Source organism: Chelonoidis abingdonii, chromosome 20 (assembly GCF_003597395.2).
Source record: "Chelonoidis abingdonii isolate Lonesome George chromosome 20, CheloAbing_2.0, whole genome shotgun sequence".
NCBI classification, from domain to species: Eukaryota; Metazoa; Chordata; order Testudines; family Testudinidae; genus Chelonoidis; species Chelonoidis abingdonii.
This window is the reverse complement of record NC_133788.1, coordinates 16,430,522-16,443,631: the sequence shown is the minus strand read 5'-3', so window position 1 is coordinate 16,443,631 and position 13,110 is coordinate 16,430,522. Positions and strand designations below refer to the sequence as shown.

Below are 13,110 nucleotides of genomic sequence, written 5' to 3'. Positions count from 1 at the left end.
CAAAGACTTACCTATTTTTCTTGCTGTACTTGGGAGGGCCAGGAGCAGCCGATGGAGCATTTAGGACAAATTTTACTCCAATACCTTTCAGTGTTGCTCAGGGGAGGTACCCTCAGACATTTCCAACATTGGTTTGTGTGGTTAATATTGGTTTTGCTGTTCAATATTTTAAATATGAAGACCTTGCATTATATCACCCTCATTCTCGAAAGCAAAACCTCTCCTTCTGCAACTGTGATTCTTATTGCTACATTTGGGGATTGCTGTAGATAACATTGTGCTTGTCATTCTGTTTCCGGTAATTTATTTTCTATAAAGTTAATATTTTTAATGACTCTCTCTGTGTGTTTTACCAGAAATCCAAAAAAGTGATTCTCACTTGGTAAACAAATATTCTGTAGCATTTCTATTTGTATTTAAAGTACTGTATCTGTTGATAACACTTACCAAGATTTAGAAGTGTAAAAAGAAAGAAAACATTCATGCATTCAAATATTTCAATAAAGAGACACTTCATAAAGGTAATTAAGTCAGTCTTTTAACATAGTTCTAAGGATTAACACCACATAAAAGAAAGAGGACAAAATTAAGTGAGAATGTCTTACCAAACCAAGCAGACTCACCGTTTTTAATGATGCCTTATAGAGCTTCTTACAGCAATTCAACAAGCTTTTGATAATAAAGTCTAATTTCCAGGCAAATTATGTGGGACATATCTGTGCTAGGAAAGTGAATATTTTGTTTAAACTTAAAATATAGAAAATATTTCTAGTAATCTGACATAATTAATCAGCTGTGAACATTATCCCTGCATTTTAAAAAATGCACTTACTCAACAACCACACAGTTCAGATGATGCATATGACCTTGCATCTGACAAAGTGACTATTCACTCACGAAAGCTCATGCTCCAATACACTTATTAGTCTATAAGGTGCCACAGAACTCTTTGCCGCTTTTACAGACTAACACAATTACCCCTCTGATACCTTTAATGAAACACTATTGTACCAAAATGAGAGTTTCCACACCGCCCTTTGCACCAGTTTAGATATATTGGTTTACGTCAATTCAAGCTAAATTAGTGCAACTTTCTAAAGTAGACAAGCCCTTGATTTGAACCCAAGACTTTACTAGTTCCCAGAACTGAAGTGAGACACTATTCTTGCTCCCCCACTAGTTTATATTTCGATGTCACTAGAATTATTAAATCATAAACATAAGAAATGGAAACAATCATATACTTAGACAAACTGTAGGAAGAGTTTTCATATAACTCCTTTAATTAATTAATAGCAAACTTTTAAAAAAAATAGCAAAAAAGAGATCAATTTTAAAATCCTTAGAGAAAAACAGTACTGTATTTTAACCTACAAGGGAAAAAGGAAAGAAATTTAGAATAGTCAAATTGGCATGGTATGACAATACACTGAAAACAGTTTCCTAATGGTAAATCATCATGATTGCTGTTTTCTTACAGAAACACGTATTTTTAATTAACACATTAAAAAAAAAAAGAGGCATAGCAGATAAAGGACACTGCTAAAGATGCTAGACAACATTTTCAAAAGCACCTTGGATGCCTAAGGGCTTCTTTACACAAAAGTTGTACCACTTTAACTTTACCTTGATAGTTAAAGTGGTACAGCCCTCCACCTCCCCAGCGTTGGGGCAGTTATACTGGTATAATTATAGATGGTAAGGGAAGAGGAATAAGCAATACCCATATAAGGCACCTTTATACTGATATATTTACATCCGCACAAGGAGTTGTACTGATATAACCAGTTCAGTAAAAAATTGCATCCCTAACTGAAATAGTTATACCATTACTAACAGTGTGTAGACCAAGCCAAAGTCCCATTTTCAAAAGTGACTTTGATACTTCAGAGACTATGTCCCACTGACTTTAGGTGCTAAGACCCAGAAATCAAGTAAGGAGCTAAATACTTCTGTGGATTAGAGCCTAAGAGCCTACCTTACTTTTGAAAATGGGACATAGGCATAAAACAAACAAACTAGGGAAATGCAACCTAGATGGAACTACTATAAGGTGGATGCATAACTGGTTGGAAAACCATTCTCCGAGAATAGTTATCAGTGGTTCACAGTCATGCTGAAGGCCATAACGAGTGAGGTACCACAGGGATCAGTTCTGGATCAGGTTCTGTTCAATATCTTCATCAATGATTTAGATAATTGCACAGATAGTACACTTATAAAGTTTGTGGACGATACCAACCTGGGAAGGGTTGCAAGTGCTTTGGAGGATAGGGTTATAATTCAAAATTATCTGGACAACCTGGAAAAATGGTCTGAAGTAAACAGGATGAAATTCAATCAGGATAAATGCAAAGTACTCCACTTAGGAAGGACCAATCAATTGCACACATACAAAATGGGAAATGACTGCCTAGGGAGGAGTACTGCAGAAAGGGATCTGGAGCTCATAGTGGATCACAAGCTAAATATGAGTCAACTGTGTAACACTCTGGCAAAAAAAACAAACAAAAATTATTAAAGATCTAGACAACATTGCCTATGAAGGAAAATTGAAAAAATTGGATTTGTTTAGCCTAGAAAACAGAAGACTCAGAGGAAACATGATAATAGTTTTCAAGTACATAAAAGGTTGTTATAAGGAGGAGGGAGAAAAATTGTTGTTCTTAACCTCTGAGGATAGAACAAGAAGCAATGAACTTAAATTACAGCAAGAGGGTGGGGGTTAGGCTGGACATTGTGAAAAACTTCCTGTCAGGATGGTTAAGCACTGGAATAAATTGCCTAGGAAGGTTGTGGAATCTCCATTACTGGAGATTTTTAAGAGCAGGTTAGGCAAACACCTGTCAGGGATGGTCTAGTCCTGACATGAGTGCAGGGGACTGGACTAGATGACCTCTTGAGATCCCTTCCAGTCCTATGATTCTATAAGTCATTCAGGCCTTTTTGTAAATTTTATTCACTACCTTCAGAAAACGCACGTATTCCTGTCTAGGCTTAAACATCAGAGAGGCAATTGCCTGCTAAAATAGCATATGATTTTAAAAATTACATTTTCCATTGATCTAATTACAGTAGTAAACAGCAGTTTAACAGAAGTCCCCAGAATAACAACATTCTACCCTCTGGCCAATATGTATGGACGTGACATGTACCAGAAAAATACACTAGAATGTAGGAAACAACCTGCAAATGTAAAACACAATTCAATAACCTAAAAGTCACTGTATTTCTTTCTTTTCTTGCTTTCCAATCTATTTCCTTTCCAATATTTTCCCTTGTCTACGTTGTTTTTTTTCTCTTATGTCGCTTGTGTTCTCGAATCATGCATGGCAGTGATTGCATCTTCCCCTTCCTATCTCCCTGCTTCCTTATGTTGTTCTCTTGTTATGCACCAGAGGGAAATCTACAAAGATGCATATTAGGCTCACCGAATAAATGACTGGAAGAACTATACAAGAAGAAAAATAGGTCTGATCGCTGCATTGGTGACTGTATTCAAATGCATATTTTAAAAAGAAATTGCTGGGACTGAATTAGGTGCCCCATTTTGAAGATTTCGTGCAGAAATAGGGCACAATGAAAAGTACCTAGTGATTCTAACAACAGAACATCAAGCCCTGACTTACCATGCCTAACACTGAAAGCATAAAAAATACAAGGAGTCCTCGTGGCACCTTAAAGACTAACACATTTATTTGTGCATAAGCTTTTGCGGGCTATAACCCACTTCATGACATGCATGGAGTGGAAATATATAGTAGGCAGGTATAAATACACAGCACATGAAAAGATGGGAGTTGACTTATTAAGTGTGGGGTCAGTGCTAACAAGGCCAATTCAATCAGGGTGGATGTGGCCCATTTCCAACAGTTGACAAGAAGGGGTGAATACCAAGGGAGGGGGGGAAAAAACTGTAGCGACCTACCCATTCCAAGTCTTTATTCAGGCCTACTTTGATGATGTAAAGTTTGCAAATTAATTCCAGCTCTGCAGTTTCTCGTTGAAGTCTGTTTCTGAAGTTTTTGTTGTTGAAGAATTGCCACTTTTAAGTCTGCTGAGTGTCCAGGGAGATTGAAACGCTCTCCTACTGGCTTTTGAATGTTACAATTCTTGATATCTGATTTGTGTCCATTTATTCTTTTGCCTAGAAACTGCCCGGTTTGTCCAACATACATGGCAGAAGGGCATTGCTGGCACATATATCACATTGGTAGATGTGCAGGTGAACGAGCCTCTGATAGTGTGGCTGATGTGATTAGATCCTGTAATGGTGTCCCTTGAATAGATACGTGGACACAGTTGGCAACAGGGTTTGTTGCAGGGATTGGTTCCTGGGTTAGTGCAAGCATAGGAATTCATTAGCATAATACAGATATATAACTTGTTTTTCATCAATTGACAAGCTAAATCTTTGACAGTATTAAGATATCTTAATGTTAAACCACATGACTGACTTTATGTATTGGCACCTAAGTGGAGAAGAGCAACTTAGAAACAAATAAGAAAGATACATCATCTTTCCCCACTGTGATCTAACCAATGTGTAATGAACATCAACTGCTTACACTGGGACGGAAGATGATATGTAAATTAGAAATGGCAGGACAAATTACAAGCACTGCCAAGAGTATAAAAGTTACAAAAGGAGGAAGGAGGTAAATTGTTATCATTAACCTCTGAGGATAGGACTAGAAGCAATGGGCTTAAATTGCAGCAAGGGTGGTTTAGGTTGGACATTAAGAAAAACTTCCTGTCAGGATACTTAAGTACTGGAATAATTGCCTAGGGACATTGTGGAATCTTCATCATTGGAGATTTTTAAGAGCAGGTTAGACAAACACTTGTCAGATATGGTCTAGATCAGAGGCTCTGAACCAGGGAATTGCAGCCCGCTGGAGGGCCATGAGCAGGTTTCAGGGGGGCCTCCAAAATTAACCAGAGAGCAGGGTTGGCGTTAGAATGGTGGGGGCCCAGGGCAGAAAGCTGAAGCCTGAGCCCAGCCATGCAAGGCTAAAGCAGAAGCCCGAGCAACTTCACTTCATGGGGACCGGAGCAGTTGCCCTACTTGCTGTCCCTTAATACCATGTTAAAAATATACCACTGAGCAACATAAGTTTCACCAGCACAAGTGGTAGCATGCATGTCAGAGAGTGAGCTCCTGTCTGCCAACACAGCTACTGCCGCTCATTGATATGGTTTTATTATATCAACAGGAGCACTCTCTCCCATCAGCACAGAATAGCTATACAAGCAATCTTACAGCAGCACTAGAAAGAGTTCTCTTCAGCCACTGCAGGCCTGGGGCTGTCACACACCCAGCTCAGATAGAGAGGAGTATAGCCCACCATGTGAGTTTATAGCAAGTGCCACTGTAAACTCACTAGTGTAGACACGGCCTAAGTACACACCAACCTGTGCCATGACTAGCCCTGAGCTTGCTTTCAAGGCACTTCCATAAAACAAACAACAAAGGACAGCCATACTGGCAAGCAGCTTGAAGAGCCACTGGCCCATTAGGGCAGCTGAACTCCCCCCTCACATGTCCCAGAGGCAAAAGACCCAGTAGACAGGCCCACCTCACGCTGCCCAGAGACCCCTCTGGGGCAGCTCTGCTGCTGGAGCAATAAGAGAGATGACCCCCAACAAGCACTGCTGCTGACTGGGCTCCAGCTTTGCTGCCCCCTTCGCCTGGAGCTGGACACTACCCACAAAGCAGCAGGCACCCGCCCGTCTAGAACTCCCTACACGCCCCAAGAGAAGCCCGCAGTACCTCGGACTCAAACCCCAGCCCAGTACAAGCCTGAGGCCTTCCCCGCCCTGCCCCCGCTGCATTGTGGGATGTAACGCCTCTCCTTGGCGCCAACCTCCCCCCACGCGGTGCATGGTGGGATATACCCCTCCTGTCTACTCGAGCCGGATCTTCTTTGCGTGGACTCCTCACCGGATGTCTGACGCCCCGAGGCCTGCCGCGGCTGAAGGAAACTTTTTCGAGCGTGGCGAACGTTTTTTCCTAGGTTTTACGATTCATTACACGGGGTGGTTTCTTGAGGCTGAGAAATGCGCTGCCGGCATTAATAGGGCTTCAAAACCGACGGTGCTGTGGGTTGGACTCCTTTTCTCCAGCCGCGCATGCGCTCTGGAGGTGGAACGATACCGAGCTGTTCGCCATTGAACGCTGGTAGTGGCGGCCGGGGAGTGGGTCTGCGCTGCGTGGGGGATGTGCTAGAATCCCTGCGCCGGGGGGGCCGCGCGAGGGAAGCGGCAGTCGCCATTTTGAAGCGGTTGTAGGAAGGCGGCGTGTGTAGCTGCTCCCGCGTGCCCGGCCTGTTCCCACCGCTTACTTACCCGTTCACTCTCCCAGCTTCGGCTCTTCACCGCCGCAGCCATTGCCGACCCTGCCATGTCCGGAGGGGGCGTGATCCGCGGCCCAGCCGGTAACAACGACTGCCGCATCTACGTGGGGAACCTGCCGCCCGACATCCGCACCAAGGACATCGAGGACGTGTTCTACAAGTACGGGGCCATCCGCGACATCGACCTCAAGAACCGCCGCGGCGGGCCGCCCTTCGCCTTCGTGGAGTTCGAGGACCCCAGGTGAGCCCCGCCCTGTTCCCTGGGGCCGTTCATGGCGCCGAGACCGAGGATTCCCTGTGGGACGCACCACCACGGTGCCACCTCTGACCCCACACGGCGGGCCGGCCTCAGCCAGTTCAAGCAGCCCGAATGGGCCGCGCTGAATTCCGGGGGGCTTCCCGCCGGGGAACCGCTTCGCTGCCGAGATATCGCTACATCCCCTCCCCCGGGAGCGGGGGCTGCTTCCCTGTCGAGGCACCGCTACATCCCTTTCCACCCTGGGGCACCGCTCCGCAGCCCCAAGGACTCGCCGTGCTGCTGCTGGAGGGCCCGGGGACAGCGCTTCCTCTTCGTCTCTGCCTAGACCTTTGTCCAGCGGCCTCGGCGGGCACCGCCCGGTTACTTGGCCGTGCTTTGCCCTCTGGTTACTACCCCCTGGGCCCCCGCTGTCTGCGCCTTCCCGCCGAGGGGGGTGAGCTGAGCTCCCTGGGGCTCGGCGTCAGCTGGTGGGCGCGGGGCGGGGCTATACGGTGCCTGCTGGCTGTGTTAGGGCGGGAAAATGGCTGCAAGGGAACAAAGGGAGGGAGGTGCGTTGTCCGGACTGTGCCGCTGCAGTGTGCTGTGGCTGGGCCTTTGCTCACTCCCCCTTCTCGTGCAGGGATGCGGAGGATGCGGTGTACGGAAGGGATGGGTACGATTACGATGGATATCGTCTGAGGGTGGAGTTTCCCCGAAGTGGCAGAGGCACCGGCAGAGGAGGTGGAGGTGGTGGAGGTGGTGGAGCCCCCAGGGGCAGGTATGGCCCCCCGTCCCGGCGGTCTGAGTACCGAGTGATAGTTTCTGGTAAGTTGTTTAATACTCTTGGTTTGCTCAAGATAATGATATTGATTCTTATCAGTTCCAATGTGGCATGTTTTCAGTGATTCCTTAATAGCAAAGGATGCTACGCTTTTCAATTAGCCATACTGTATTTCATACTGAGTGTGGTTTTTTTCTTTTTTTTTTTGTATTGTGCTATGCAGCTTCTAGCTTTTAAGAAGCATAATAGTAATGTTTCTGTATAGTTTGCATGTTCCATGGGTTCCTGCTGGAAGACGTTCTCTCAACTCCATTAGGCAATTCCTTTGGCAGACGGTGGGGGGTGATGCATTGTAAATGGAAAGTAAATAATGAAAGTTTGCATTTGAAGTGATCTGTAATCTGCTTTTTTTCAGGACTGCCTCCAAGTGGAAGTTGGCAGGATTTAAAGGATCACATGCGTGAAGCAGGTGATGTATGTTATGCTGATGTTTTCCGAGATGGAACTGGTGTCGTGGAGTTTGTACGGAAAGAAGATATGACCTACGCAGTGCGAAAACTGGATAACACTAAATTTAGATCTCATGAGGTAGGTTTCATGCTTTTTGGGGGGCCAGAATTGGATACACGGGGCTTAACAATAGGATGTAAAGGTAAGGACACACAGTCTCTACTATACTAACATGCAGGTAGCTGAGTCATTTATAATAAGATTCTCATTTAAAGATTTGAGATCTATCTCTGTGCTTTTATATCAATGTAATCAGTATCAGCATGACTGAAAAGATAGTTAAAAATCTTAGACCTTTCAATCGAAAGTTCTGTCTATTTAATAGGGAGAAACTGCCTACATCCGTGTTAAAGTTGATGGCCCAAGAAGTCCAAGCTATGGAAGATCTCGGTCACGCAGCCGTAGTCGTAGCAGAAGCCGTAGTCGAAGCAACAGCAGAAGTCGCAGTTATTCCCCAAGAAGAAGCAGAGGATCTCCACGCTACTCTCCCCGTCACAGCAGATCTCGTTCTCGTACATAAATGATTAGGGATGCTCACTTTTTGTAGAACCCCATGTTGTACACAGTTTTCCTTTACTCAGTACAGTCTTTAATTTTTTAATTCAAACTGTTTTATTCAAATTGGCTGAAGTGTTGAATTGCATTCTTGTGTAATATCCCTAGTGAGTATTTGCTCCTTAACATCAACATTCCCCTCATGTCTTTGGTAAATTGTATTTTAATTGATGTTATAGCCAGGATTGTTTAAATTTAGTTAAAGTTAACTACCCACACTCTGCAGACTGTGGTATTGCTATGTAAATGTCTCCGTGTTCAGCTATGGTTTATACCAGCTGGGGATGTTGGGATGTTTGTGGTTAACTTGTTTCTTCTGGGGGATCTTATATTTTATCTTGCCTTTTCATGTGTCTTTCTGTAGACATATCTGAAGAGATGGATTAAGAATGCTTTGGATTAAAGGATTGTGGAGCACATGTCAATCATTTTAGGATTGTCAAAAGGAGGATTGAGGAGGATCAGATCAATAATGGAGGCAATGGTATGACTCCAAGTGCTATTGTCACAGATGAAATTGGCAGTATTGACCTTATACCATGGTTAAACAAGTATATACCTACACCTTATCTTGTAACTTTTACAGGCACGTTTTAGTTATTGTAGACTACAATTGCTCTTTTCTTTAAAACCGTGTTGGCAATTGTGGCTGAATTACTTGCTTTTGTATCTCTCTTCCATTCTAGATTTAAAAAAAAAATCAGGGAGGGTGGGGTATACTGGTTCAGTTTGTCATGCTGCATTCGGTTACAAATGTTAATATTATGTAGTGCTGATACATTTGTAGATGCAGGATATCTTCAAACCAGATAGAGTATAATATCAATACTGCTAAAATCTGCATGTCCTCTGTGTGACTGATACAGCGTTGCTATTACATTTTTTTTTTTAAGTATCAGAATGAAAACAAAATATAGAAAATTTAGCTGGGAATAATTCCTTAAATCTCAACCCTTCCCCTTCAGACTAATTCACAGTTGACTCACTAATATGTTTGAAAACTTCAGTTAGTTAATTTTGTTATCTTCCAGATGGGAATACTAGCTTTAGTTTAGACATATAGTAGGTGGATAGCTTTAGTGATAAACTTTTCCAATAGCATACAAATTTTTTTTGCAACCACAAAACCTGTAATACATCTTACAAGCAGTGAATATGTTGGCCTTATCAGTTGACATATGTAAATATTACAATGTTTTCTCCAAATAATTAATATTCCTAAAATTTATCTGAGCATCACCATTCAAAAGTTTGTTTTGGGGAACTGATAGTTATTAATGTACATCTCCTATTAATTGATGGCAAACATAACTAATCATTCCCCAGAATCCTATTTTTTCATTACAGTATCTAACTTTTTGCCTCCTCTTTTTTGGTTTTGCTGGTTATAAAGGTTTGGATTGGAGAGGGCTCACTGGATCCCAATCCTTGGAGCTGGATCATTGGATTCAAATCATAATGTGGATAGGATAGGGAGGCTGAATTACAAGGATTCATGGAGCGGGATCAGATTACCAGGAACATAGGAGTGGATTCCTGCCCCAACCAAACCGCATTCGTGTGGATTTTTTTATTCAACTCAATTGGCTATTCCAAAGATTTTTTTTCCTATTTTTGACGATTGGAGCCCTTAAGATGCACGATGGATTTTTTTTTTTCATTTTTTTGGTAAAAGGAGCAAAGCGAGGACCTGGAGAGGTACGCTGGAGCAATCTCCTTGGAAGGATTCAGCACGAGTAGATGGTAAACATTAAAGGGGAAAAGGGGGGTTTGTTTAAAAAAAAAAATCAGTCATTTCTCTAAATTTAAAGATAAATTGGAGTTAAAGATTAAGTAGGTTTTCAATTGGCTTGCTGCCTTTTTTTCTTTGACAAATAAAATTTTAAAAAAAATTGCATGGTTTTTCTCATTTGTCAAACGTAAGAATCTTAAGGTGGTCATCAATGTCCTGCCACAATGAACTGCAATAAGATTAAAGGTTACACTCAACAGTATTCAAACAGAAGGGCTTTTATTTTGAGTTCCATAAAGATCCATTTTTTACACCAACACTTAATGTTAATAGTTGAGATTTTAAGCAGGTCACTTGTTTTCAACTTTTAGGATTATATAAAGGATTTCTTAATTTGAAAAGAATACTGTGATGTATATTTTATGGGAAATGTTTTGATCGGTCACTCTTAACAGTGATCAAGCTCACTGAAATTTTTTTCTTTTAAAACCAAGACAAACAAAGTTGGAATGGTATGGTAAGATTTTTAATCTTAAACTGTTGTATTTGTTCTTGCTATTGTAATCTGATAGTTTATTGCATCTAAAGCATCAGTCTCTCGCAAAATGGACATAAATTAGTTATTGAGGGTATACAGGAAAAAAGCACACGTTTTTAGCCAAGTTAACAAAATGTCTTAGCAACATCTTTTTAAAGACAAAAGATGTAGGGAAAGTCTTTTAGGGGACCATGCTATAAAGAGTGAGCTTGGTTGTAATCCTGATGAAAGCAAATAACTGTATGGTAGGAGGGATTAAAATATGCTTCAGACTGTTAAAATAAAATGCTAAAGTAGTTTAGATAATTGGGGAATTACAAACATTCAATTGGATTTCATATATAATTAATATGTGCAAAGATTAAATATTATAGGTTGTCAAGAAGAAATCCCGAGAGGATTAAACTTGTAATTAAACCATGATTGTATTATAGGCTGTTGAGTAATAAGGACACCTGGGTCTGTTGTTTAGCTCCAGGCTAAGTCCTTATGATTGCCAAGGTGCGTCATTGTAGAACACACTCTTTGGAGTATCTGAATGTGACATTAAACTTCTTAAAATGCCTATAAAACATAGCCATATATCATCAGAACTAGCTCACAGCCAAATTTTTCTCCTTTTAAAACTTACTATCACTTAAATTTAAATATAACTACACTATCAATAAAATCACTATATAAAAACCATTGTGAAGTGGAGTACTGAGTAAGCAAAGGCAGGAGTGCAATATGTAAGATGTAATTATTGAGTAAAGATCAGAATGTTACAAGATCATGGTTAAATAAGATGCCAAAATAGATATGCGTAGTCTGATTTATAGCCCTTGCACAGATGGTTTTCATAACAGACGCTAACAGGAGAGCTGTCATACTATTAATTTTAAACAGACTAATTGTGTAAATATATGTTAAGATTTGATTCTCTTCAGAGGTGGTTGTAGGTTGTATCCAGATGCAGGGAGGGCTAGCATCCAGACTCGAGTGATCAAGATGATAAGTGCATTGCATTTCAAGGTGAGACTCTAGATTTTTATTCCATGAAATAGACTTGTGCGCAGTGTTCTACTATGAAATTACTGGCATGAATGACATTACTTTGTAAAATCTAATGTGTGCGTTTCACAAATGTGGCACAATTTATATTGCATAAATGAGACTGGAGTCTCTACTCGCTAACAGATACCGTTGTAGAGCTTATCAGTGACAATAAGTAAAAGCATCCATGTGGGAGGGGGATATAAATAATTTAAGTAGAAAGCATATCACAGTTGTGGATTTAAAATTTTGTATAGTAATCCTATAGTGGAGTGCGAGAAAGAGCAACATTACAAGTAGTTTTCATATATTTCTAAAGGAAGTTGGGGGAGCAGGGATGCTTTCTAGTGGAAGTATGGAATGATGGCAGCCCAGGAATGCTGTCATGATTTGTAACAATACAACCCATTGTGCTTTAGCAGAGCTTCATGCTAATGAATGGCATGAGGTTAATCCTGGTAGGGAAGCTGACATTTTTAAAGGACTATTTAAGGGGGAAAAATGCCAAATTGAAAGTGACCTGCCTTGCACCTCCCAGCAGTCTGAAAATTTGACAGGTAAGCAACATGCCTGTGAATAGATATATAGGAAGTTTTACAACCGCTTCATGTGCACTTAAGCTATAGATGTTTAATGTTAAATACTTGAAAATCATTTGCTTCCAGGGTTATCTCAAAGTGATTTGCAACCAAAGTACACTTAGCCCTAGTGAAAGACAACCACCATGGAATGGAGGGCAGATGTGTACTGGCACCCTGTCTGCCAGGAGGAGGAGGAGGACTTACTGGCCTGTCAGCCTAATGTAAACACCTACTCTAAAAAATATGTACATTGCCGTGGGCTTTTTAATGTCTACGTGAAGCAGACAGTTCTTTCCTTAAAGAATCGCTCAACAGCGTACTTGTAAAACGTTGGAGGATGTTACCTCTTGTAGTTTAAACAGAACAGCAGCATCTATTTTTTTTCATATATTAACTTAAATAGAAAGAAATGGAATAATTCTGAAGATGTTTCTTTCCTACTGACTGCTGAGGAGAGATGATTCAATGGATTGGGTACAGGACATGGCAAGTGGTGTTCCCTATTCCTGTGTCTCCCATAAGTTTCCAATGTGGTAATGGGCAAGTCATTTTAATTACCATTTTCTTTGTAACATGGAGACAATATGTACCTCAATACAGTGTTGAGGCACTGATGTTTGTGAAACACTTTGAGATCCTGAAATAAAATTGTTATAGTGCAAAATGCTCTTTTCTTTCAATATTTCAAAAAGGGATGTTTTCCAATCTCTTCTGCAATTTTTAGCCAAAATACACTACTACTGGACTACAGTGGGTTACTGATCTACAGTTAGAGAAAGGGTTT

The 13,110-nt window shown here is 41.3% G+C and overlaps 1 protein-coding gene and 1 long non-coding RNA gene across 2 annotated transcripts; one reads left to right on the top strand and one right to left on the bottom strand.

Annotated features, from left to right (window-relative positions):
• Positions 1–2,941: 2,941 nt before the first annotated feature.
• On the bottom strand, positions 2,942–6,185 carry LOC142047991 (uncharacterized). Its single transcript, XR_012657340.1, has 2 exons — positions 5,945–6,185; positions 2,942–4,334 (listed from the first exon to the last, which is right to left on the bottom strand). It is a non-coding gene; the product is annotated as an uncharacterized LOC142047991 (long non-coding RNA).
• Positions 6,186–6,271: 86 nt separating this feature from the next.
• On the top strand, positions 6,272–12,238 carry SRSF1 (serine and arginine rich splicing factor 1). Its single transcript, XM_032779373.2, is given in 5 exon segments — positions 6,272–6,597; positions 7,235–7,419; positions 7,791–7,963; positions 8,211–8,285; positions 8,287–12,238. Coding segments are annotated over 5 exon segments (750 nt in total). The 5' UTR covers positions 6,272–6,403; the 3' UTR covers positions 8,410–12,238.
• Positions 12,239–13,110: the final 872 nt, after the last annotated feature.